At 34.0% G+C, this 25917-nt stretch overlaps 1 protein-coding gene across 11 annotated transcripts in view; it reads right to left on the bottom strand.

The window, feature by feature from the left end:
- DOCK7 (dedicator of cytokinesis 7) overlaps positions 1-25917 on the bottom strand; it is a 241399-nt gene that overhangs the window by 191295 nt on the left and 24187 nt on the right. For all 11 annotated transcript variants that reach the window (XM_073234059.1, XM_073234057.1, XM_073234056.1 and 8 more), the window contains exons 2-7: positions 17413-17515; positions 7216-7391; positions 6965-7033; positions 2953-3082; positions 2642-2854; positions 2216-2301 (exon numbers count right to left, since the gene is read on the bottom strand). In XM_073234059.1, coding sequence (XP_073090160.1) covers positions 2216-2301; positions 2642-2854; positions 2953-3082; positions 6965-7033; positions 7216-7391; positions 17413-17515 — 777 coding nt within the window. The remainder of the gene's footprint in view (positions 1-2215; positions 2302-2641; positions 2855-2952; positions 3083-6964; positions 7034-7215; positions 7392-17412; positions 17516-25917) is intronic.

Below are 25917 nucleotides of genomic sequence, written 5' to 3' on the forward strand. Positions count from 1 at the left end.
CCTGAAAGTTTCTCCAAAATTTAAACATGGAGTTACCGTATCAACCACAACTCCAATCCTAGGTATATACCCAAGAGAAATGAAAAGATGTCCACACAAAAAACCTGTAAGTAAATGTCCTAGTAACATGATTTGTAATAGCTAAAAAGTAGAAACAACTCAAATGTTCACCAACTGATAACAAAATGTGGTATATACACAATGGAATATTATTCAGGCATACAAAGAATGAAGTACTGATACATGTTACAACGTAATTGAGATCTGAAAACATGCTATGTGAAAGAAGCCAGACACAAATGGTAGTATTCTGTGTAATTCCATTTATATGAATTATGCAGAATAAGCAAACTCATAAAAACAGAAAGCAAATTAGTGGCTGCCAGGGACTAAGAAAGGAGTGACTGCTAATGGGTATGGACTAAATTGTGCCTCCCCACCAAATTAATATATTGAAGTCATTACCCTCTATGTGACTGTATTTAGAGATAAAGCTTCAAGGAGGTAATTAAAGTTAAATGAGACCATAAAGGTAAGGTCCTAATCCAACAGGACTGATGTCTTTACAAAAAGAGGAAAACACCAGAGACCTGTCTCTTTCCAATCAGGAACAAAGGAAAGGCCATGTGAGTGTACAGCAACAAGACGGCCGTCTGCAAGCCAGAAAGAAAGGCCTCATCAGAAACCAATCTTACCAGCACTCTGATGTTCACCTTCCAGTCTCCAAAACTGTGAGAAATGAAATATCTGCTGTTTAAGTTACCCAATATATGATTTTTTTTTATGGGAGCCTGAGCAGACTAATATAGGTATGGAGTTTCCTTCTAGGGTGATAAATGTTCTGGAATTAGTAAATAGTTATCCAACTCTGTGAATACTCTAAAAGCCACTCACTTCAAAGGATAAATTCTGTGATATGTAAATTTTATAATAATAAAGCTATTAAACAAAAAAGGATTGTAAGTAAGAATTAATGTGAGGTGTCCTGATATTCAAAAGGCTCAATGCACTAAAATATAACAGCTTTCTAGATAAATCTAACTGAATATATAAAGCCTAAGCTTTCAAAGGAAGAAAACTGTCCAGTTATCTAAATATAGAAGTGGTCTTTCCCTATGAGTTGCTTCTTTTAGAAAGCTCTACGAATTGAAATTTCTTTTTTCTTAAGTCAGAACTAACAATTAACTATAATATTAACATGATGCAACAAAAGATCATAGAGTTTGGTTTTTAGTTACTGGTTGAGTAACAAGCATGCCAGTTAACCTCTGCTAATGCTTTATATTTTTTGTTTTATTTAAATTTTTTTTAAATTTAAGTATTGATATATACTCTTACATTGGTTTCAAATGTATAATACAGTGGTTCAACAGTTACCCATATTATTAAATCCTCACCCTCTCTAGTGCAGTTACTATCTATCAATGTAAAAAGATGTTACAGTACCATTGACTATATTCTCCATGCTGTACTACCATCCCCTTAACCAACTTATATCGTGATTGCAATTATTATGCCCCTTTATCCCCATCACCCTCCCCCACACCCACTCTAACCCCTCCCTCTTGGTAACCACTAGTCACTTCTTAGTGTCTATCTGCTAATGCTTTTTAACCCTGGTTTTCCTCATTTGTAAAATTAAGACAATATCTACCTTACAGAAGTACCCTGAAGAAAGTATGAAATAAAATGAGAGAAGCACTTTGTGAAGCATATACAATATATGCTTATATAACATATACATAATATAACATAACATATACAATATAAATGTATGATAAATCACTTCAAGGAAGTTACATCAGAAGTCATTTAAACTTTTTTAAAGAAGGAAAAAAATACATACTTCAAAATCTTCCAAAAAAACAAAACCTACCATGTAATAAATGTAAAATCAACTCTTTGAAGAAAAAGATACTTTGTCTTTATATTCTCCAAACCAAGAACAGTGTCTGGTAAATACCGGAGATTTCAGTGAACTTTTTCAAGTTTTAAGATTAATTGTATAGCTGTCCCAAAGTGTCATCTTCACCTATAAGCCAAAAATGCTTTAAAGCTCAGCTTCATACATAAGATTTAATGATTTATGTATAGAAGAACAATACTTCTCAAAAAGGCATAATTACAAGTATAAAATCTAGTAGGATTCTGTTATACTAGTACTCAAAATATTCTGGAAAATAGAAGATATAGAGTAAACAAAATAAATACTCACTTGAGTGATAAACATTTTACAAGAAGTCTCTGACCAAAATGTTCTTTGGGCACATCAGGAACACTAAGTCGTTCTATCGGTTCTTCCTACAGATTGACAGGCAACACCAAAGTGAACATTCTTATATTTCAACCATTTATAATTTTTTAATAACTTATTAATCTAATACTTTGTCTTCATAATTAAACATAGAAAAGCATGCTCTATTTATCCTTAAACAGAAGTCCTTAGATCACAAACATGCACAATTCACAGAAGTTACTCATTAAAAATAACATTCACCAGAACAAAAAGTATGTTTACAAAAATTGTAGCTACATTTCATTTAAGTTTTATTCCCTGCTTTATCATACTGCTACATATTATTCATACACCCAACATATCTATCTAATAATTATTTGCTTCTTTATAGCCCAATATCTATACCTCATCTGGTGATGGATGCAGAGCAAAGAGTTCCTTGTGACGGTTTGATTTCCTTTGGTCATCATTCTGATGGTCTATTTCTTCATTTGGAGTTCGATCAAGTAAATTGGGAAGCAAAGCATCAGGAAGTGAATTTTTTAAGTCAAAAATACTGCAGGCCCAGCTACCCCTTGGAGTGTCATCTATTGACATTGAACGTCTTTTAAGATCATCCTGTCACATAAAACATTAAATATAAATATATTAATTAATGAATTTAAAAAAACTATTTTAAAATAATTCTTAAAGTCACTTAAAAATAAAAGCATTACTTGCTCATCCTGGTAGCTGCTGCCATCTAGAACTTCATCAGATTCAAAGACCTGTTTTGGCAAACCTTTTTGCCTTTCTTTCTGTTTATCTAATGTATTAGGGTTAAATCCTGTTCCCAGTTTATGATATCTATTCAAGACAAAATAGTAAAATAAATACCAGTTATTGAAAGTTTTTCACATTTTCATAATCATTATGTAATAAGCCAACTATCCTCTGCATTATATCTTCACATAAGAATATTAAGCAGTTGTGAGTGTGCTAAACATTTAGCCAGGGGTTTAAGGAAATTTCCATTCAAAGTTCTTTTAATCTAACTAGAAAGCAGATTATGAGTATCCAGAAGTAAATCATATTCTCCTTCTTTTCATGAAAAACATGTATATATAATTTTTTCTTTTGGGTTTTTTTTTAACATGTATATATAATTAAAGTTATAGTTTCAATTCAGATGACTGATCAGTAAAAAGAAGGGATGGGGAGTCAGGTCAAAGAATAAAACGAAAGCAGAAAATATATATTGCACTCATAATAAAATAAATTTTTAAAAGCAAAAAAATGTAAAGCACTGAATCTTAAAATTTCAAATAGCCAAAAAAATTTTACTGTATCCCATTTTGTATAAAAGATCTTCAACAACCTAAAGCTGTAGACTTTTGAAATGAAAAAGAGCAAGATATACACCACTTTGTACATATATTACATAATTAAACATATACTGTTTTATAATATATATATTACATATTATTTATATTATATATTGTATATTAGGCTACAGATATTCAAGGTAATGTAACCTTCTTTCCTAACAATCCAATGTCCAAGAACATCAAATAGAGACATTAGGATCAAAGAGCAATTACTGTTGCTCTTTGGGCAAATTGTAATTAGAGCAAAAACAATTACGATTACCAAAGGATTATATGATTCTTGCTATCAGTCAATTTATGAAATAGTAAAGAATCATACTTGATATGAATTATTCATACTGTGTCTTGTTGCTAAAGATATAAAATAGCAGCTACATAATGTTCACATTATGTAATAATCACAACATAAAAGAAAGCATTTTTCCCTGAGAATTAAAATACTCTGTATAGAAACATGAAAGTTATTACTCAGAGCAGATGTTTTAATTTTTCATGAAATGTTTAAAGTGCCTTAATTTGTGAAGTTCATACTAAGCTGCTCTAATTATCCAGAATATTGTTGTATTCTTCCTCCTTTATGCCCTAAAAAATTGACAGTATGAAATTGAAGAGAGCTGGGAAGAATGACCTGATTCATGAACAATGTTCTTTTCTGTATTATCATTCTGTCCTCTAGTCAGTTGCTATGATAAGACTCTACATCATTACCCATCCAATCCCACACATTATGGGCAGCTGTGAGGGCAAAATTTCACCATTTCTATGACCTCATAGCTTGGCACTCTCTCTCATTTATCTGTTCCAGCCATACTGACCTCTGCTATTCCTTGAACATTCCTAACATGCTTCCTCTATGGATGGAGCCTTTGCATGCAGTGTTCTTCCCTCTGCCTAATAGACTCTTCCCCCATATGTTCAGAGGGCTCACTCCTGTACTTCCTTCAGGCCTTTGCTCAAATTCATCTTATCATTAAGGCTTCTTCTGATTGGCTGTGTAAAGTAGAAAATTTAGCCCTTCCTCTTGGCTCTTTCTCCTTATCCCCTTCACCCTACTTTTTTTCTCCAGGAGATATAATGCCACCGTATCTATTATGTACTTATCTGTGTGTGTCTGTTGTCACTGCCCTCACGCCCCACTGAGAATGTAAAGTAAACAAGGGCAGGGGTTCAGTTTTGGTTCCTTGCTCTACCATCGTTTAGTATAGTGCCTGGCACATACTAGTCTCTCAAGTCCTATTTATTGAATGAATACATTAATGAAGTACTTTCTGTCCCTTTATTCTTCTATACTGAATTAAGGAAGAATTTTGTGGCTTCATCTCGTAACTGACTATTCCACTCTTCAGTCATGTCCACTTTGCCTTTAAGTCCTTCTGCTAAGTTTTTAATTTTTTTTTTCACTGAAGAACATTTTAATTTCTAAAGAAAACTGGTTGATTTTTGTATGGATACTATATCGTCTCTGAGGATATTAGTTGTGCTTATGAGTCTTGATCTGTGTTCTATTAACTATTCCTAAATTGTTAATTCTTTATTTGTAGTTTGATAACTCTCTTTCAAGCACATTGGTTTTCATAAAATAGTGGTAATTCAGGATTCTATGCTCATTTTTTAATCTGTAGCCTCATATCTGTCTTGAAATACTGTATCTGGTTAGCTCAGCCCATATCCAGTGGTTGGGGAAAGGAGGCAAATCATGCTGCCAGGCAGTCTGCCAGTATGTAGTCTTCTAAGTATGAGGGCTCCTTCTTCCTCCACAGTATGCCCACCCTGGGCATTAGGCTAACAGATCAAGCCCCCATAATTACTGCTCTAAAAAAGGCAGATACTTCCGCTGCCACTTCTGTGCACACCTTGTACACGGGTTTCAAAGTAATCAAATGTCCAACAGTTATTCCAGGTCCTCCTTCCATTCTGTACCGTCACTGAATCTGAGCTTAAAGCACTACTGAAGCTTTTGCATATATCTTCTCCTTAGATAATTCTATACAGTAGTTTTCTCCTATTTTCCAGTCGCACTAATCTTCTATCTTTCAGGGATACTTTAAAACTTCAAGTCCACCAAAAGTACTCATTTACCACTGCAGATAATAAATAACATGTACCATAACAGAAAAAATATAATCATTAGAATCAGATGCCCCTAGGTTCTAATCCTGGCTATCCCACTTTTTGGTTGTAGGACTTTAAAAAAGTTACTTAACTACTCTGAATCTGAGCTACCTTATCTATTGGAACCTTAAACAAGAGAGTATAAAGTGCCCAATAAAATGTCTAGCATATAGTAAATACCCATAAATATTAACTACCTTACCCTCTTGCTTAAGTCAATGTCAGCAACCCCATGATTAGACTAAGTAGAAGCGTTCATGATTCCAAGGTTAATATATCTTGCAACTAATCTCTTTTTGCTGATGTCTGATTATAAGTTTCCAACATACATAGACAGAGGTAAATATTTATGAGATATATGACAGAGGAAGTTTTCTTCAGTAATGTCTAAAATCTGGCTACTAAAATACTTATTCAAATGACAAGTCTATAAAAACAGCTCTTCTTTTAGAGGGTAGCAGTCTGTGCTTTTATTAGGTCACACTAAAACTAAAAAGCATGTCAGCAGTATCCTCAAGAGTGATGCTTAGCACATTAAACCCAGTGAAATAAGACAGCAGTCGTGAGGGCAAAAAAAAAAAAAAAAAAGCAATGGATACATCACTGTTGTAGCACAATTTAAATAATAAGACAAGGCTAAGAAGTTTCACTATGAAGACCCTCATCTATTATGCAAAGTAGCAAAGGAAAAGTACTTTTATTTCTTAATCTGACAATGTTTCAAACACTGTTAATCAGAAAAATTAATTTTGTGATAGAATAAAATACAATTTTTTACCTGATTAGATGTACAGATCAAGGACATATAACTATTTAGTTAATAATGGGCAGAGACCTTTCAAACAGCTTGATTGGAAAACTGACTATTAAATTTAACTTAGCTATTTAAGTTTCCATAAATTGAATTTTTTTTGAGAAATACAAATTATTCATCAGTATCTACCCATGAGTTCCCAAAAGAATTAGATGACAAATCATTATTTTATATTAGTAGTTATAATGATCTGTGATAATACAGAGATACTATTCCCACAAATCTTTTATTTTATAAGGAAAGTAAGTAAAAGTAATTGTGGAACTCCCAAGGAGAAAACATCTTTATACAAAGGTTCTTCTTGTGCTTCTTCAGCTATTTTTTAATGAACTTTTATTTTTAATTCATTTTAATCATAATTATTATTAATCTACTTTAAACCATTCATAGGTCCTACTCAGTATTTTTAAGTATTATAATAAACATACAACTTACTTTCTGATCACAACTGCCCAGTCCTCTGTATAACTTCTTATACAATCTCTAACATGTGGATCCATTTCACTATTTTAAAAAAGAAAATATATTTGTAATTTAGACATGAAAGCACAGATGTTTATGAATTGGTTGCTTTAGTTCTTATTCATATAATGGGAAACAACACCACCACAAGAAACAGAATCTAAATAAAATAATGGGAGATAGTTTTCTACAGTTACATTTAAAATAGGTAAATGTCTCTTTACCTTTCTTCAGGTACAGCTGAAACAAGGGTTCTGCAGTCCCTAGGACTATACACAACTTCAATATCATCTGGAGGGAATTCTATCAAATCCCTTAAGGGCCCAGAATCCACAGCTAAAGGATGAGTATTGAGGTAATCTTCCAAATCCACTGGATCCACTGCTTCAGTAAGGGGCACCTTTATAAAGAGGGGTGGGCATGAGACGTGTTTAGAAAAGAAGAGGTGAATAGAAACATTCTAAACTTCAAAGCAAAGGAAATTTATTATTTTTTAAAATATAATGTTTTTAACTAGTTATTTCTAAAATGTCAACATATATTCAGCCAGATGCACTAAAGAAACCACAAGGTGTTGGCCTTCTTATCCTCCTTTAAAGCTTTGGGTCATACTCTCCTTAATCTTGCTTCTCCTTTGCCCATATCTCTCATATAATGATCATTTGCAGTCTTAATGATACTTTACAGTGACAAAATGCTCTCTGGAGGGACTCTTTTTTATATCTTTGCAATTGTTACTGCTTAGTTTCTAAACAGTGCTTTTACTTTATTTGTTGTTACTATTGATTATCCTGGTAAAGATGTATACTTGGACTGCCGCAGGCTGAAAAATGGCCCCACAAGAGATCTCCACATCCAAATCCAACAAGACCTTATGTGGAAAAATAAAATGCAAAATAAAAGGGTGTTTGATCAGCTATGGAAGTACATTTTTCTGATAATATTCCTTTCTCTTAAAAAAAAAAAGAAAGAAAGAAAAAGCGGTTCCTGTGTAGTGATCTCCAATAGGTTCTTCACAATGGTATAAAGGTCACATCAAATTGTGGGCAAAGGGTTTGTTTGTCTTTATACAGAGGATCAAAGCCTAATTTGGCTACACAGATACACAGAAAACGAATTAAGATATGATATGAAGAAGAACTTCCAACATCAACATCCTCTGAAAGAGTCATTCCAGAAGATGAACATCAAAAAACTTCAACAAAGATCCTGGCGCCACTGCAGTTGTAGCTGCAGTCATCCCACCGGTTCCTGGACTTGCCACTGGAATGAAGAAGGAGATATCTAAGCTGGCCTGTGCATACAGTAAAACAACAAATTTGACTGGATCTATATTGTCGGAACTCAACCAAGAATTAGGAGAAGTGCAAGTTGCAGTGCTCCAAAATCGTGTGACTATAGACTATCTACTGTTAAAAGAACACATGGGATGTGAACAGTTCCCAGGAATGTGTTGTTTTAATTTGTCTGATTTTTCTCAAACTATTCAAATTCAGTTAGACAATATCCATCATATCATTGATAAGTTTTCACAAATGCCTAGGGTACCTAACTGGTTTTCTTGGTTTCACTGGATATGACTGGTAATTGTAGGTCTGCTTTTGTTACGTAGCTGTATTCCTATTATGTTAATGTATGTGCGCAATTTAATTGGTAGTTTAAAACCTATACATGCTTATGTTACTGTACAAGAAGATACGATACGTCAAAGAAATAATCAATCTTCCCATGTTTTCTTCCGTCTGCTACTTCTATAGCTATTCTTCTTCCTTCCTAATTACAACCCTTTAGTTGAATTAGTGCCTCATATCGAATATTACCAAGTATCATAATTCTTCCAAGTGGTAAAGATACCTCAAGACAAAATGCTGGGCATAGAAGCCACAGGGAATAAATCTGCAAAGAAGTAAAAAGCTAACCTTTTCAAACAATATTGCTTCTCTCTCACCTGCCAACTTTACATTTCCCTGTATGGCCCCAGAAGAGGACCGGTTAGCCAGAGACAGGTAAGATTCCTCAAGGGAGGAACAACCAAAGACAGGCACAGTCGCAGGGGGGCCATCAGGTGAGAAATTGGGGATCAACAGAGGTGAGGCTTAGAACCTCATCCCCCCTGTTTTGAGAGAAGTCTTCTGCATCGTGGATGTTTTGCTGCCCCTGTCTAGCTTGGATTAATACTTAGTCTATAGGCACAGACCTGATCATCTACATTTGCCCTCTTACAGCACTAAACTATGTTTTCTATCTTTATCTTGCATCTACCTACCACTTCAGCATTTTATTAAAAATAATAATAATAATAATAAGGGAGAAATGTGGGATTCACATATAAATCATGTATAAAAATCAAACAATCATACTTGACTTGATTGTTTATAGTTCATGATGCGTGATCGAAACCAAAAGTTTCTGTGATATGACTGCCCTTGCACTGTTCACCATGTAAGAACTTATTCACTATGTAAGACCTTGTTCACCATGTAAGAACTTGTTTGTTATGCTTCAGAATATTGGAGACTGTTGAGATATAGGCTTGGGGTTGATTAATGACTGTGCATTGAGTCCCCTATACAGAATTTTATTGATGTTAACAACCATTTGATGAATAAATATGAGAGATGCCCTCTCAAAAAAAAAAAAATTTTTTTACATAGTATTACGTAATTGTGCATTTTCTTTTAAATGGCCACATCAGATATTCTGAAGGATTAAAGTGTCTTCCAACAACCTGAAACAAATCAAAACTCCTTCCTGGTTATCTGATACTTTATCCTACAATCTGCTTTTTGCACTTCCTATATCATGGACCTTTTTCCAAGTCAATACCTATATTTTCTACATTATTTTAAATGTCTACATAGCATTCCATAATAAGGATGTATTTTTAAAAATTTAATGCTTTGAACAGTTAATACAGCCCATGCTTCAAAAATCAGAAAAAAAATAAAATGACACACTGAAAAAATAAATAAATAAATAAATAAAAAATAAAAGGGTGTTTGAAGACATGATTAAAGATCTTAAAATGGGGACATTATCCTGGACTATCTTAGTGGGTTCTAAATATAATCATTTATATCCTTATATGGAGATAGAGGGAGATTTGGGCCACACAGAGGAAAAAACCATATGAAGACACAGCAAAGTAAATTTAAAGATTTTGTCCTTAAAGAATGAAGTGATGTAGTCACAAAGCAACCACCAGAACCCAAGAAGAGGCAAGGAACTGATTCTGAAGGGTGCACAACCTTGCCAAAACCTTGACTTCTGCCCCCTGACAGTGATTATAGACTTCTGGACTCCAGCACTAAGGGAGCATAAATTTCTATTGTCATAAGTCACCCAGTTTGGAGTAATTTGTTACAGGAACCATAGGAAACTAATAAACAGACCCTATTAAAAGTATTAGCAATAATAGAATATTCATGGTATTCCTTAGTCAAGCTGAAATTGTACTTTTTAATAAGATATGCTACTTCTTATCTAATTCAAGAGTAAAAAAAAATATTCAAGCAAAACTATGAAGGATTATATAACAAATATGCAGTTGGAGATGAGTGAAAATAAAAACATGCTATTTCTCAAGATGTTCAACTGGGTAAAAACACTGAGACCTGCCTACTGTGCAGGTCTATATTACTAAAAGAAGGTACTTTAATCGATGCTTCTTTGGACTAAACAACTAGTAACAGGTAGAGAAACAGTTTTTAAATAGTAAGTAAAATAATAAATGACTAGGACATCAAAAACACTCAAAAGATAGTAGTTATTATTATCATTACATGTTTTTTTTCATCTAAACTTCCCCAAAACCCTGTAAGCTAGAGATAATTACTATTTCAATTCAACAAATAAAGGCATTTGCAATCACTCAAACAACTTCTGAAAATCAAATAGCCATAAAACTAAGGAGTATGATTTAAATTGAGCCTTTGAGCTCTGAAATTCATGGGTTTTCCTTCATAAGCACTCTAATGTAGTCTATCAAGCACATAATATTATCATGACATTCTTAAAGAGGGAAAGAAGCAATTAATTCTATAGAGAAACGGACATGTTTTTCAACCACTGTTACTAGAAAAATCGACCATATGAGGGAAAAAAAATGAGCCTCAATCCTTACATCAAAACATATAAAAAAATTAAGTTGAGATAGATCATAGGTATAAACATAAATGTTAAAACTATAAAGCTGCTAGAAGGAAATATAGGATTATCTTCAAAATTTGGGAGTAGGCAAAGTTTCTTAGACACGGCATGAAAAGGAATAATCGCAAAAGAAAAATTTGATACATGAAAAGATAGTTAAGGAAATAAATAAGCAAACCCTACTAAGAGAAAATGTTTACAAAACATATTGAATAAGGGACTGGTATACAGAATGTACAAAGAAGTCCTACCTCTTAATAATAAAAATATAAACCACCTCTTCAAATAAATGGAGGGGGGTAGTCGATAAGACCTTCACAAACGAAAATACAATGGTCAGTTAGCATGTGAAAAAGTACTGAACATCAAAAATCACTAAGAAGTACTACCACTTCTGGGAAGATTGAGTAGACATTCTTTTACTTATTCTTCCCACTAATTATAACTACAAGCCCTGGCCATTATATAGAAAATAAGCATAAGAAGACTCTGAAAGGTGGAGAGAAAAAGGCAGACCAGCAGAGACCTTCAGCCACAAAGAATGGCACAGCAGTGGTTACCTTAATTTTATTTTTGTCTTATATATAATCCAGACGTGGAGCTAGAGAAAAATCACTAAAAACAATACCAAGGCCCCAGCAAAAGCCCATCTCCCCAAAGTAACAAGAAAGGGGCAGCCTAGCAAAACAGAAACCTTTTAGACAATAATCACTCTTCACAAACCCAACATCACATCAAAAACTATGGTCACCCCCATTATCTACACCAGCAAAGCCAAGTGGGAAGCTAGACTTCAACCTCAGCAAACTGCAGCAAGGCATCTCAACACTCCTCACCAGCATAGATTCACAGAAGTTGAGTGAGGAGTGGGGACTTTCCTATTTACTGGGAGGTAATGAGTCCCCCACCCCAGAGAGTCAGTGGAGACCATAAGAAATTTGGTCTGGACATCTAGTCTGATGCACCAGTAACAAAGCACTTCTTCCCCTTATTGCTCAGGCAGTTAAAGGTCTATATGTAATTCCTAGAGGGTAAGGGGATATGAAGGTATTTAAGATTTCTGGACTGGTAAATATCAACACCACTAGTGTGATAAGTTATGCATATATAATGCCTTAATTAACTATTAAAAAGGCTATATAAATATATGTACTCAACAATACTATAGATCAATCAAGACAGAATTCTAAAAAATGTTCAGGTAAGCCATAGGAAGACAGAAAAAAGAAATAGGAAAACGAAAAACAGAACAAAACAAAATATTAAATGGCAGATTAAAGCCCTAGCAGAATAGTAACAACATTAAAGGTAAATGGTCTACAAATAGCAATAAAAAAAAATTGACAGAATGGATTTAAAAACATGATCTACCTGTCCAAAAGACTCACTTCAAATAAATAAAATAAGAAGGTTGAAAATAGAAGGATGGAAAAAATATACCATGCATTATTCAAAAGAAAGCAGAAGTGGCTATTTTAATATCAGATAAAGTACTGAATAAAGAAGGACATCGCCTGATAACAGCTATGATGCAAGAAGACAGAACAATCTTATATATGTTGTATACTAAAAAAGAGAGGTATAAATTACATGAAGCAAAACAGAATTGAAAGGAAAAATAAGACCTATCTACAATCATAGTTGGAGCCTTCAAGACAACTCTCCTAATAACTCAGACAACCAGACACAAAATCAACAAGAGTACAGTAAAACTCAACAGCACCTCAACCAACAGGATCTAATTGACAATTACAGAACAGTTTGCCCAACAACAGAATAAACACTCCTTTCAAAGGTTCAAAAAGTATATACCAAGATAGACTGTATGCAGAGCCATAAAACAAACCTCATCAAATATGAAATAATTTAAATAATACATAGTGTGTTCTCTGACCATAATGTAGAAATTAGCAACACAAAGATAACAGAAAAATCTCAAAACACTTGGAAACCAAGGAATACATTTCCAAATAATCCATGAGTCAGAGAAGTCTGAAAGGTGAAATTAAAAAAATACATTGAACTAAATAAAATTTGTGACATGAGGGAAATGAAAATCACAATACAAGGTATTATTTCATACCCATTATGATGACTATTCTAAAAAAATGGAAAATAACAATTGTAGGAGAGGACTACAATTTCCAATTTCCAATGGAGAAATTGGAAAACTGGTACATTGCTGGTGGGAATATAAAATGGTGCAACTAAATGGAAAACAGTTTGGTGGTTCCAAAAAAATATATTAAAAAAAAAACATATGAACCACCAATTCCACTTCTAGGTATATACCCAAAAAAATTAAAAATAGAGACTCAGACAGATACTTGTACACACATCTTCATAGCAGCATTATTACCAATAGTCAAAAGGCAAAAAAAAATAGCCAAAATGTTATTTATCAACATCCAACAACAGATGAATGACTAAACAACATGTGGATAATGCATAATGGATAAACAAAATGGGTAAATAAAATGGCATATTATTTAGCCTTAAAAAGGAAAGAAATTCTAACACATGCTACAACATGGATGAGCCCTGAAGACATTATGCTGAGTGAAATAAGCCAGACACAGAAAGACAAACATTGCATAATTCCATATATATGAGGTAAATAAAACAGACAAACTCACAGAGACAGAAAAAAGAATAGAGGTTACCAGGGATTGGGAGAGTGGGGGAATAGGCAGTCAATGGTTAATGTGTACAGGGTTACACTTTTCATAATGAAGAAGTTCTGGAAATGGTGATGGATAGTGAGGATAGCTGCACAACGTTGTAATGTACTTAATGTCTCTGAATTGCACACTTAGAAATGGTTATAATGATAAATTTTAGGTTATGTATATTTTGCCACAATATAAATAAATAATTTTAAAAGAACATTTAAAAAAACTTTTTAAGTCACTGCTTCTCCACTCAGGTATTATTTCTATGGCAGTAAATCTTTCAGAATTCAAAGTGTCACAAACTGAATAATCAACAAAAATAATAAAAACTGGGAGTCCTTCTATGTGTCTAATTCAAAAAACCCTCTCTTCAAAGAATGACCAACCACATCAAGTGTTAAGTATTAGAGTAAGAAAGGAAGCTATGACACTCTCTTAAAAACACTGTATCATAGAAAGGATAAATTATCTTGTTTCGCAAACTTATATAGGTCACTGGCTAGGATAGCTAGACTTGGATCAAGGCAAAAAATTTATTTTTGCTACAACTGTCTCCACTCTTCTTTGATGCCCATTAGAGATAGCTGCCTTGATTAGTTTTAAGGTAGTGATGAGCTGCTTACAACTACAAGTTATTCTGCAAGACTCCAAAGAAAGATCCTGTATATACTAGCCCAAGGGAGGAGACAGCAACATGGTTTTATAAAGGACACTGGTGGGGAGGATTAAAGCGTGACCACAAGAAGCAAAAGCAAAACACTATAGAATCTTTCAGAGGCAATATGCAACACTGTCTTACTTCAGCAATCACTGGGATTTTGGCTGACATGTTTAGTGTTAAGATCTCTTTCAATCCTTTCTGGTTGTGCATCAAAAATTCTGGTATTTGATTAATGGTTGTTTTAGGGCTGGGAGAACAAAGAGTGTTGGGGGAAAAGGACAACAGCTGAAGAGTTTATTTTTGAGGTGATGAAAATGTTCTAAATTGACTGTGGTGATGGTCACATATCTGTAAATATACTTAATCCACTGAATTATAAATTAAATGGGTAAATTGTATGGTATATTAATTAAATCTCAATGTTGTTAGAGAAAAAAATAGTGAACCAGAATCTAATCAGTTACAGGAAATACAGATATTATGAATAGAGAAATAGTGATACAGATTGAGAAATATTAGAGGTTGGAGATTGCTGGAAAAGTGGGGCAAAAAAAAGGGAGGATATTTTTTAATGGGAGAAATAAGAACATGTTTGTATGCTAATGGGAATGATCCAATAAAAAGAGAAGGCAATGATATAAAAGAGAAGAAAGAATTACTATACTTGAGCAACTGAGAGACTTTAGAATTAACTAATCACTTCTTCACTAATGGTTCATCTGCAGTAACTGGTGAATAGGTAGACTGTGGGTACAGATGATAGCAGGTAAATATACATGGTGGTAGGAGTATGTAGAAGTTCTCTTTCGACTGCTTCAACTTCCTCACTGAAATAGGAAGCCAAGTCATCCTGAGCATGTAAATTGGGGAAGAGCAATTAAGGGTTTTAAGAAAAGAGTAGAAAGCAAGAAATAAATCAACTAAAACAGTGGGTGAATGAATGGACAAGGAAAACATGTTTTCTGAGCAATGTTAAAGCCTTTACAAGTCAGTAGTCACAGCTTTAAAGTGAGACCAGTCAAATGGTTTGTATGCTTTCCTTCAGCCACACTCAGCTGCACAAGTACAAGTATGAAGTAAGCAGAGAGTTAGTTTTAACAGCATTGAGGTTGTGCCAATGACATGAGAAGTCACAGGTATATGCAAGAGAGTAATTATAATGATCAAGAAATATCTAAGCTTTGACAGAAAAAAGGACATCAAGTGGTAAAGGACAGGAAAAAGTTGGGGGGCCATGGACTCTAGGTCCTGGTGGGGTTGAAGGACACAGCTGGAGCCAGGATACCAAAACAAAAGAGCAAGAAAGATAAGTGGCACTCAGAGAGTAGGAAGCATAAAACTGAGATTATAGAAGATTACAATTATTGTGAGTAGTTGAGAAGTAATACAGGATGCAGGATATCTGTAGAGTTCAAGACACAAAGAGGGTATTAGAAGGATCATCTCCATGTACACTGAAATTACTCAGAAATCCATATCTTCTAAAATTTCTCTAATCAGCACAATACAAACAGTATAAAAATGTCATTATAAACCAAACTATTATACTCTGGCATGCCATTTTTGTTCAATAACTGGTACCCTTTCTTGGCTAAATGGGGTGTTGATGTATAATGCTACACAAGTCCCTCTTACCTTTTCAGTTTTGACAAATGGAGGTATATCTCTCATTCACATTCCTACTATAAGTAGTAAGTAATAATTTTTTACCAAGTTGATTATCCTCATGCCGCTTCTTTAATAAGAAAACATGTATTTATGACTCTGACACAGTACCTAGGCTAAAAGCAATGATTCAATAATTATATATTCCTTTTTATTAAGGGGACAGATAATACTAAGAATTCACATAAGTTATTTACTCTTAGTACCTATTTCTAGAACAGATTCCTAAATTTCCATGTAACAAATCACCTTGACAGAACCCTCCTACACTGCTGGTTGGAATGTAAACTAGTTCAACCATTGTGGAAAGCAGTATGGAGGTTCCTGAAAAAACTAATAATAGAAATACCATTTGACCCAGGAATTCCACTTCTAGGAATTTACCGTAAGAACGCAGCAGCCCAGTTTGAAAAAGACATATGCACTCCTATGTTTATCGCAGCACTATTTACAATAGCCAAGAAATGGAAGGAAACTAAGTGTCCATCAGTATACGAATGGATAAAGAAGAGGTGGTACATATACACAATGGAATATTATTCATCCATAAGAAGAAAACAAATCCTACCATTTGCAAAAACATGGATGGAGCTAGAGGGTATTATGCTCAGTGAAATAAGCCAGGCAGAGAAAGACAAGTACCAAATGATTTCACTTATCTGTGGAGTATAAGAACAAAGAACAAACTGAAGGAACAAAACAGCAGGAGACTCACAGAACCCAAAAATGGACTAACAGTTACCAAGGGGAAAGGGACTAGGGAGGGTGGGTGGGAAGGGAGGGATAAGGGGGAAAATGGGACATTATGATTAGCACACATAATGTGGGGGGTGGTCACAGGGAAGGCAGTATAGCACAGAGAAGACAAGTAATGATTCTATAGCATCATACTATGCTGATGGACAGTGACTGTAATGGAGTATGTGGGGGGGACTTGATAATGGGGGGAGTCTAGTAACCATAATGTTGTTCAAGTAATTGAAAATTAATGATATAAAAAAAAAAATCACCTTGAGTATGGAAAATCCTAACTGTAAAATTCCAGAACTGATTAAATCCTGACTACAGTTTCAGAACTGACTGAGAATCAACACCTTCTCTTGCACCCCTAACACCCTTAGAGAAATTCAGGAAGAGCAAGGTATCAACAAATAAGTCACAAGACACAATAAGGTCCTGGAACTCGACCTACTGGATCCTGTCCTCCTGCGACTTTTCATGGCCTAGTCAGTAGTATACCAGTGACATACCATATTTTGATTTAAGCTACTTACTGTGGTGTGATGGGAAATATTGCCAATGTTGAGGTTTTTGAGCAGTTGGGGAGAACCACTGTATTGTCCAGAGATCTGCTTCCTCACTTCAGCAGCCACCGTTCTATTAAAAAAGAAAGCAAGTACATTATTTTTAAAAAGAAACAACCTAGTTTAAAATGGGAGGAAGCTAAGTATATTAAAGATTCATTTTAAAAACAACAAAATCTCAGCATATCAACAACGCTATAAATTTATAAGATATTTCAGTAAATACTGCTTATTACAGTAGAACATCTTTATAATGCTGATGTGGGGACAAGAGCAACAGCCAACTTACATACAGCTTTTTTTATATATGGATTTTCAGGGAACATATTTTCACTTATAACAGAGCTGAAAGCTATAATAAGATGTATATATTAAAACGTACATATTTAAGGACAAAATTAATTCTAAAACATAAATAAACCAACATATATAAGAATTAGGAAGAAAAAATTCTTCTTTCCTTTCTAATATTACTAGCTCCTCAGTCATGCCCCAGAAAACTATTCCCTAGTTTTACTTTACTAATTAAAAATATCCTCACACTCTGGCATTAATGACTTCCCATAATCACCTTTCTAACCTTACATGTCCTTTCCCAAATTCTTGTAGTTTCCTAGAATGCTGTTTCTCTCCTGTATCCACAAATTCAATTCTTAAATAGTTTTAAGGGCAACACTTAAATGCCATACATGGATAACTGTGCAAAATCTATGAATAGTGGTCTTAGTTTTGTGTTTCTCAGTTACATACAAACTTCTTGGCTTACAACTAAATATAATCCTATACTTCTTTAAAACTCTTAGAGCATTTATCATAACCTAATTTACATTTTCTTCCTCCCTAGTTATTTTTTCCACATTTCATGTATGCTTTATATAAACAAGGCAGTGGTTTCACTCATTATTAATTGCCATAAAATACCTAGCATGTGCCCTCAAAACAGGTAAATGTTTAGTCCTATGAAATATACAGTATTACTAAACTTATTGACAAATAAAGTAAAATACAAAGGAGTTATTTACCATAACATAACTTGACAGATAAGTCTTATTTCAATTAAGAGTTTAGAAGTTCCATGAATTGAAGCTGGTTGTTGAGCCGTGCAGGTATATTAGTATTCCAAATTTACTTAAATAGCATCTAAAAATATTTTAAACAAATGATTTTAGAGCTTGTTAATCTCTATATTCCTTAGATTTCACCAAGCTATATAACAAAATATTCAGTAAATCTTAAATTCAGTAACTAAATAATTTACTCACATTACTAAGTTTTATTGAGTTAAAATGTAACTCAGGAACACAAAATTAAGACCACTATTCATAGATTTTACACAGTTACTTTCCTGATGTCAATATCTAACCCTGACCTTATCATCATCAACTGGTCACTTCCCTATTTGATAAAATTTGCCTTCTGTTCATCTACTCGTTATCAAAAAATAAACCCTACTTTCTCCCTATCATTCCACCGCACATAAAGTGAAACATGCCTGGTTTCTGGGCCAGCTTGATGTTATTTTTGTTCTGGCATGTTCTCAAGCTAATTGGTTGAATTCAGAGTCCTAAAACATCGTGGTCCCCATTCAAATTTCCAGCCGAATTTCTAGACAATCTCATTTCTCAAAGAGTATCCAGATTTATGAAATAATCTTTCTCCTCCTCTTTCATTCCTTCCATTTTCCATAGTCAATCAATCCACACACATTGAGCACTGTTATGAGCCAACTCAATTAAAAATGTTCAGTACACAGATAAAAGAGTTATAATTCTTTAAGGCTTTAGATATTGAGCTAGTTTATTTTTGTTTCTGTCTCCCTTGCCTGGGGAGACATAACCAGAAAAAAATTACTAATGCTAATGTCCAAGAATTTACTGCCTATGTTTTCTTTTAGAAGTTTTATGGTCTCTGATCTTTTATTTAGGTCTTTAATACATTTTGAGTTAATTTTGGGTATGGCCAATTTCACTGACCAATTTCACTTTTTTTTTGGTAACTGTTCAGTTTTCACAACACCATTTTATTGAAAAAACTGTCTTTACCTCATTGTATATTCATAGCTCCTTTAATGTTGATTAATTTACCATATAAGTGTGGGTTTATTTCTGGGTTCTCTATTCTGTTCCATTGATCTCTGTGTCTGTTTTTGTGCCAGTAACATACTGTTCTGATTACTATAGGTTTATACTATAGTTCGAAATCCAAGTGCATGACACATTCAGTGTTTTTCTTCTTTCTCAAGATTGCTTTGGTTAGTCAGGGTCTTCTGTGATTCAATACAAGTTTAAGGATTATTTGCTCTACCTCTGGAAAAACAGACATTTTTCCAAAGAAGACATACAGATGGACAACAGACACGCACACAAAATGCTCAACATTACTAATCACCACGGAAATGCAAATCAAAACCACAATGAGATACCACCTCCCACCAGTTAGAATGGCTAGTACCAAAAAGACAAGAAATAAGTGCTGGTGAGGATATGGAGAAAAAGGAACCCTCATGCACTGTTCGTGGTAACATAAACTGCTGCACTGGAAGGCATTACAGAGGTTTCTCAATAAACTAAAAATAGAAATACCATATAACCCAGCACTCCACTACTGGGAATATAACCAAAGAAAATAAAATCACTAATCCAAAGAGATATATGCAATCCTATGTTCACTGCTGCATTAATTACTATAGCCAAGATATGGAATTAATCTAAGTGTCCATTGATAGATGAATGGATAAAGAAGATGCTACACATGTACAATGAAATATTACTCACCCATAAATGAAATCTTGTCATTTGTGACAACATAGATGGACCAGAGGATATTACACTAAGTGAAAAAAGTCAAAGACAAATACCATATGATTTCTCCTTATATGTGTAATCTAAAAAAACAAAACAAGCAAACAAACAAAAAAGAAATAGACTCATAAACACAGACAGTGGGCTGTTGGCTACCACAGAGGAGGGGATTAGCGGGGTTGGGTGAAATACCTGAAGAGAATAAAAAGGCACACACTTCCAATTATAAAGTAAACTAGTCACAGGAATAGAAGTATAGTATGGGGAATATATTTAATAATATTGTAATATCTTAGTATAGTGACAGAGGGTAACTACACTTAACCATGATGAGCATTTACTAATGTATATAATTGTCTAATCACTATCTTGTACATCTGAAACCAATATAATATTGAGTATCAACTATATTCCAATTAAAAAAAAAAACATACTGAATTAGCTCAACTTTTGGGGGAAGGTCACTTGAGGTACTTTACATCGTATTTGTGTTTTATAAAAAGCTAATTTCTTATTCATGATTGCCAAAACATGGAAGCTTATCCTTCAATAGGTACAAACTCTGATACATCTGTACAATGGAGTATTGCTCATCAATAAAAAGAAATGCACCATGAAGCCACAAAAAGACATGGAAGAATCTCAAAAGAACATTATTAAGTGGAATAAGCCAGTCAATAAAGGCTGCATATTTATGATTCCAACTGTGACATTCTGGAAAAGGCTAGAGACAACAAAAAGACCAGTGCTTGCCAGGGAGTGGAGGTGGGAGAAAAAGGATTTTTAGGGCAGTGAAACTATTCTGAATGATTCTATAATGATGAGTACATGTCATTATACATTTGCCAAAACTCGTAAAATGTACCACATAAAGAGTAAACCTAATGTAATCTATGGACTTTTACTAATAATAGTATATCAATATCAGCTCATCAATTATAACAAATGTACCTATCGACTTCAGCACTACCTCAGTGTTTTTGTAAACTGCTGCATTTTATCAAATTCAAGATGTCATCAAACCCAAAATGTTAACAACAGAGGAAACTTGGATGGGGAATATACATGGAAACTGTATTTTCCACTCATTTTCCTGTAAACCTAAAACTACCCTCCACCAAAAAATCTATTAATTAAAAAGTAAAGTCTAAAAAAGAAGTAAATAAGTAACTACAAAAAAGTAAGTAAATAAACAAAAACAAAGGAGCAAGAGAAAAGAATGAAGAACACAAATATTAGGGATGAAAGCTAGAGAGGGAATGAAATCTTTGAAGGACAATACACACTGAGGAGTGGGCTAAGGGAAAAATTCTGAAAAGCCTCTGGATGTGAAAAGACAGGGACCTTCGCTTCAGTTTAGGATTCCCACTAGGCCTTTTAATGAAGCTTATGTACTATGAATGTTCATTATCATGTTTAGTTTAAAGGCCTTACAATCTCCTAATCCTTTTGTCAAGAATGAAATGAAAATTTAAAAAGCCTTTAAAAAGAGAGACATAGAACAAATATTCTATCTTCCGCAGTACTCTACCAACTTCAGCACTACCTTAGTGTTTTTGTCAAACTGTATATTTCTCCAAATTCAAGATGTCATTAATTGTTAAGATCTGACATAACTTCATGTACAATCAAGAAAAAAAATCTTACCAATTAACCATCACACCATCAATTAACTAGAAAACATAATCCTGATTTCAGAAGATGTTAAAAAGTAAAAGTTAGATGAAACATGATTACTTCAAAAAGAGATCATCTTTTGTTTAACAAGAGACAAAAAAAGTCTTTTAACAGATTATCTTTTGTAATCCCCACGTTACAAACATGTCTTATTTCTACATGACATAATTTCCCCAAAAAAAGAAAATCAGTAATAATTTGAAAATAAGTGCCATTTCCAAACTGAGCTCTGATAGCCATAAAAATATCTGCAATCTACACAAGGGATGTATTTATACTGAGACCCTCTGTATGAAAAGATTTCATGGAATTTGGTAGGGAGGAAATTTTCCCAAATAAAAAACAGTTATCTCTTAAATACACTATGGTCCAAAGCATGCAAGAGAAGAAATGTGATGAATAAATATAGTTCCTAATATCAGTTAAATTCTTTATTATACAGCAGTTCCCCCTTATCTGTGGGGGATACATTCCAGGACCCCCAGTGGATGCCTGAAATCATGGACAGTACTAAACCCTATATATACTATGTTTTTTCCTATACATACATACCTATGAAACAGTTTATATTTTAGACACAGGAAGAGATAAGATGAACAACAATAACTAAAAAGAGAACGATTTTAATAGTATTTTATAATAAAAGTTATATGAATATGATCTTTCTCTCTCTCCAAATATGTTACTGTACTGTACTCACCCTTCCTGTGATGCTGTGAGATGGTGAAATGCCTACGTGATGAGATGAAGTGAGAGGAATGACAGAGGCACTGTGATGCAGAGTCAGGCTGCTATTCACCTCTGACAGTATGTCAGAAAGAGGATCGTGGGCTTCTGGACCATGGTTGACGCTGGGTAACTGAAACCACGGAAAGCAAAGCTGCAGATAAGGTGGGGACTCCTGTAGATTACTTTTTCCGATAACAATTTTTCCTATTTCTAGTGAGAGCTCACATAGTAAAGCAATACAAGGAGGTAGGTCTTTTTTAACTTCCAACAAGCTATTAATATTCAAACTGCAAAATGGAAAGAAAAGTAGGCAAAAAATTCCATGGTTACTTATGTGCCTAAATTATAATTAAAGAATATCTTCTCCCCCTCCCAAAAGAACATGATCCAATATTTGACCTACTTGACCTACTTCTCTCCTTCAGCTCTCTCCATTTCCACAAGCTCCTTCACTATGTCAACATACATTACAGTGTTCACAGAAGCACTCATTTAGGCCATTCACCACAGGATATTGAAAATAAACAACAAAAGACACATACTGAGGGAACATTATGTTGCATTTAATCTTTCTTCTTAACTCGTCCCACCTTCAGATGTCCCATCCAACCATGATTTCCAGAAGGACTTAAGAATGAAAGGCCAAATTGGGCCTCTCATTTCTAGTCATTCTTCAGAGAACAGAATTAAAGCCAGAGTAAAGATGAATATGGAGAGTTTAGACTAAACCTTGGTTGGGCTACTCCTTATTATAAAGTTACAAAAACTAGCTGCAGTGTAATGTCAGATAAGAGAGTAAGACCTCTTGGAACTAGCACTGTGTATATCTAAAATAGGAGTTAGGGAAGTAGAGGGCAAGGGAATGTATCAGAGACAAGGCAAAAAAGGGCCAGCTAAAAATTCCTCAAAAGAAGAAGGACAAGAACTGCTGATCCTCCAATGCTGCAACTATCCAAGCCCAACACTGGTGACTGGTGGGTTGAATTAAAGACAGAGAAGCAAAATAAATAAAACAACAGATTAAAGAGATGCAACACTGTATCACCTACTAAGTATTTGTGCCAAAAATGCTTAACCTCAGCTGAATCAAACCTGAACATCTTAACACCCAGTTTACAGGAAATACAGAAAACAGTGTAACAACTTAATACTTACCAAAGAAAGCAATCAGACAAAAATCAGAAGGCAGGTCATTCTATAAGTCAAGCCTCTCCCACAGGTCAATGTGATGGGTAAACAAACAAAGGCAGTGGGCTGTTTAGGTGGAAAAAAGATTTAAGACTAAAAAAGAAGTCTCTTTAAAAGGGGAAAAAAAGAGGTATAACCAAATGCAACAAATGTTTCTGGAACCTGGCTTGTACAAACCTGCTTAAATGGCATTTCTGGGGATAATGGAAAATTAGAACAAGGACAAGGTATTACATCACTAAGAATTATTGTTGGTTTTTTGTAATGTGTGAAGGCAGCATTATAGCAATACAGGGAAATGTCTTTATATTTTAGAGGTGCAAATGATATCTATAATTTAGTTTAAAACTCTTGTTACTATTATTCTGCTTAATGAAAACTAGCAAACTAAATATGGAGTATAGATGGGATAAATACTTTTCAAGAAATATGTCATGTCCTCCTATACAGCTCTGCTTGATTACTCTATTTTCATTCTGTTTCACTCAGGTTAGACACTTCTCCTCTGTGCTTTCAAAGCACTCCGTGTTTATCTATATACAGTCAAGGAAATGTAGTTTTCAGGAGGCGTATTCAGACAGGTGAGAGTGTAGCCAGACTTTCTACCATAGAATAACAACCACCTGGCCATGCTGGCAAGAGTCTTGAGTCCAGTGGTAGGAAAGCCCAATGTTTGTTAACATTCTCTTTGATAGAACCACATAAACTGAAAAGCAGATATTTCTGGAATAGTAATGCAACCCTCAGATACAAAAGTATGAGGGAAAAGGCTGTATACTCTCATTCTCCCAAAGCACTTTTACAAACTCCTTGAGGAATTAGGGAGGACAAGGAAACTTCACTTCTGACTGGAGAATGCTATGTTAACTCTCATTTTGTATGAACTTCTCAAAGCAGGTTAATTTCTGCCATTAAAGAAAATGTATTTTTAAATAAAATGTATTTTCTTTAACCCTGTCTGGTAGCACTTTCTATCAAGAACTCTATCACTGTGACAACCAGACAATACATTAGTCATAGTTACCTATCAAACTCTTTTGAAATCTACTTACCAATCTCCTTGCAAGGAATTAAGCAATTAATAGGTGAGACTTCATCTTATTTATCTAGCAGAGTGTCGAGCACATTCTGGGAGCTTAAAATATATTTACAAAGCTAAAGGGGAAAAAAATGGCAATAGAGAGAAATTCATACTTTTCCTGTGCCTCCTGGCCCAACCCCCCCACCCCCCAGCTCCCAAGAAAGGACTTCAATAAGAATGCTAGAACAGAACAATTAATGGGAGCTTCTTAAGGCAGAGATACATCTTATTAAGCTTTACATCCTCAATGACAAAGACAACAGAGACAACAGAAAGAGAAACAGAGAGACAGGTATGAAAATAGAGAAACAGAAAAGGTCAGAGAGAATAAAATAAATTCACAGACTCCTTAGTGTATGAACTTTCCAAATGCCTTTTGAACTAAACTAATACTGTTGGTTTCTAATTAACTGGAAAGGGATAAGAAAGTATGCCTTTTTAACTGTCACTGTCAAATAAATAAATATTTACTGGGGGGAAAAATCTGAACCCACAGATGAGTTCTAAATGTATAACCTTTTCTTTAAGAGCCTAGCTGACATGATTATTATCCTATTTATTAACTAGTAAATTAAAAAAAATACTACTGAAACAGAATGCTCTCCTATTCTATGTGAAGCTCTTCTTTTTTTTTTAATTTTTAACAAAATAAATAACGTTTATTTATCTCAAAGTAGGTTCTAATATGTCTCTAGCATATCTGCAAAAGGCTGGTTTCAGAACTGTGTTCAAGCTCTAAGATTATGTAAATAAAGTTACAGAGAAGCAGAGGAAATAAGATGTCCAATACGGAGAAAAAGCAAAAAAAAAAAACTTGTTAAAGGAAGACATTTAAAAAAGTAAATAAAAGGAACATGTACATGGTACTAAAAATTCAAACTTCACAAAGAGGTAAAAGCAAAAGACATAACCACTATGACCAATCCCCAGTCCTATTCCCAAATGTAACCACTTAAATATTTTCCTAGGTATCATTCAAGAAAATGATGTCTACACATC

This window comes from Manis javanica, chromosome 4 (genome assembly GCF_040802235.1).
Source record: "Manis javanica isolate MJ-LG chromosome 4, MJ_LKY, whole genome shotgun sequence".
Taxonomy (NCBI): domain Eukaryota; kingdom Metazoa; phylum Chordata; class Mammalia; order Pholidota; family Manidae; genus Manis; species Manis javanica.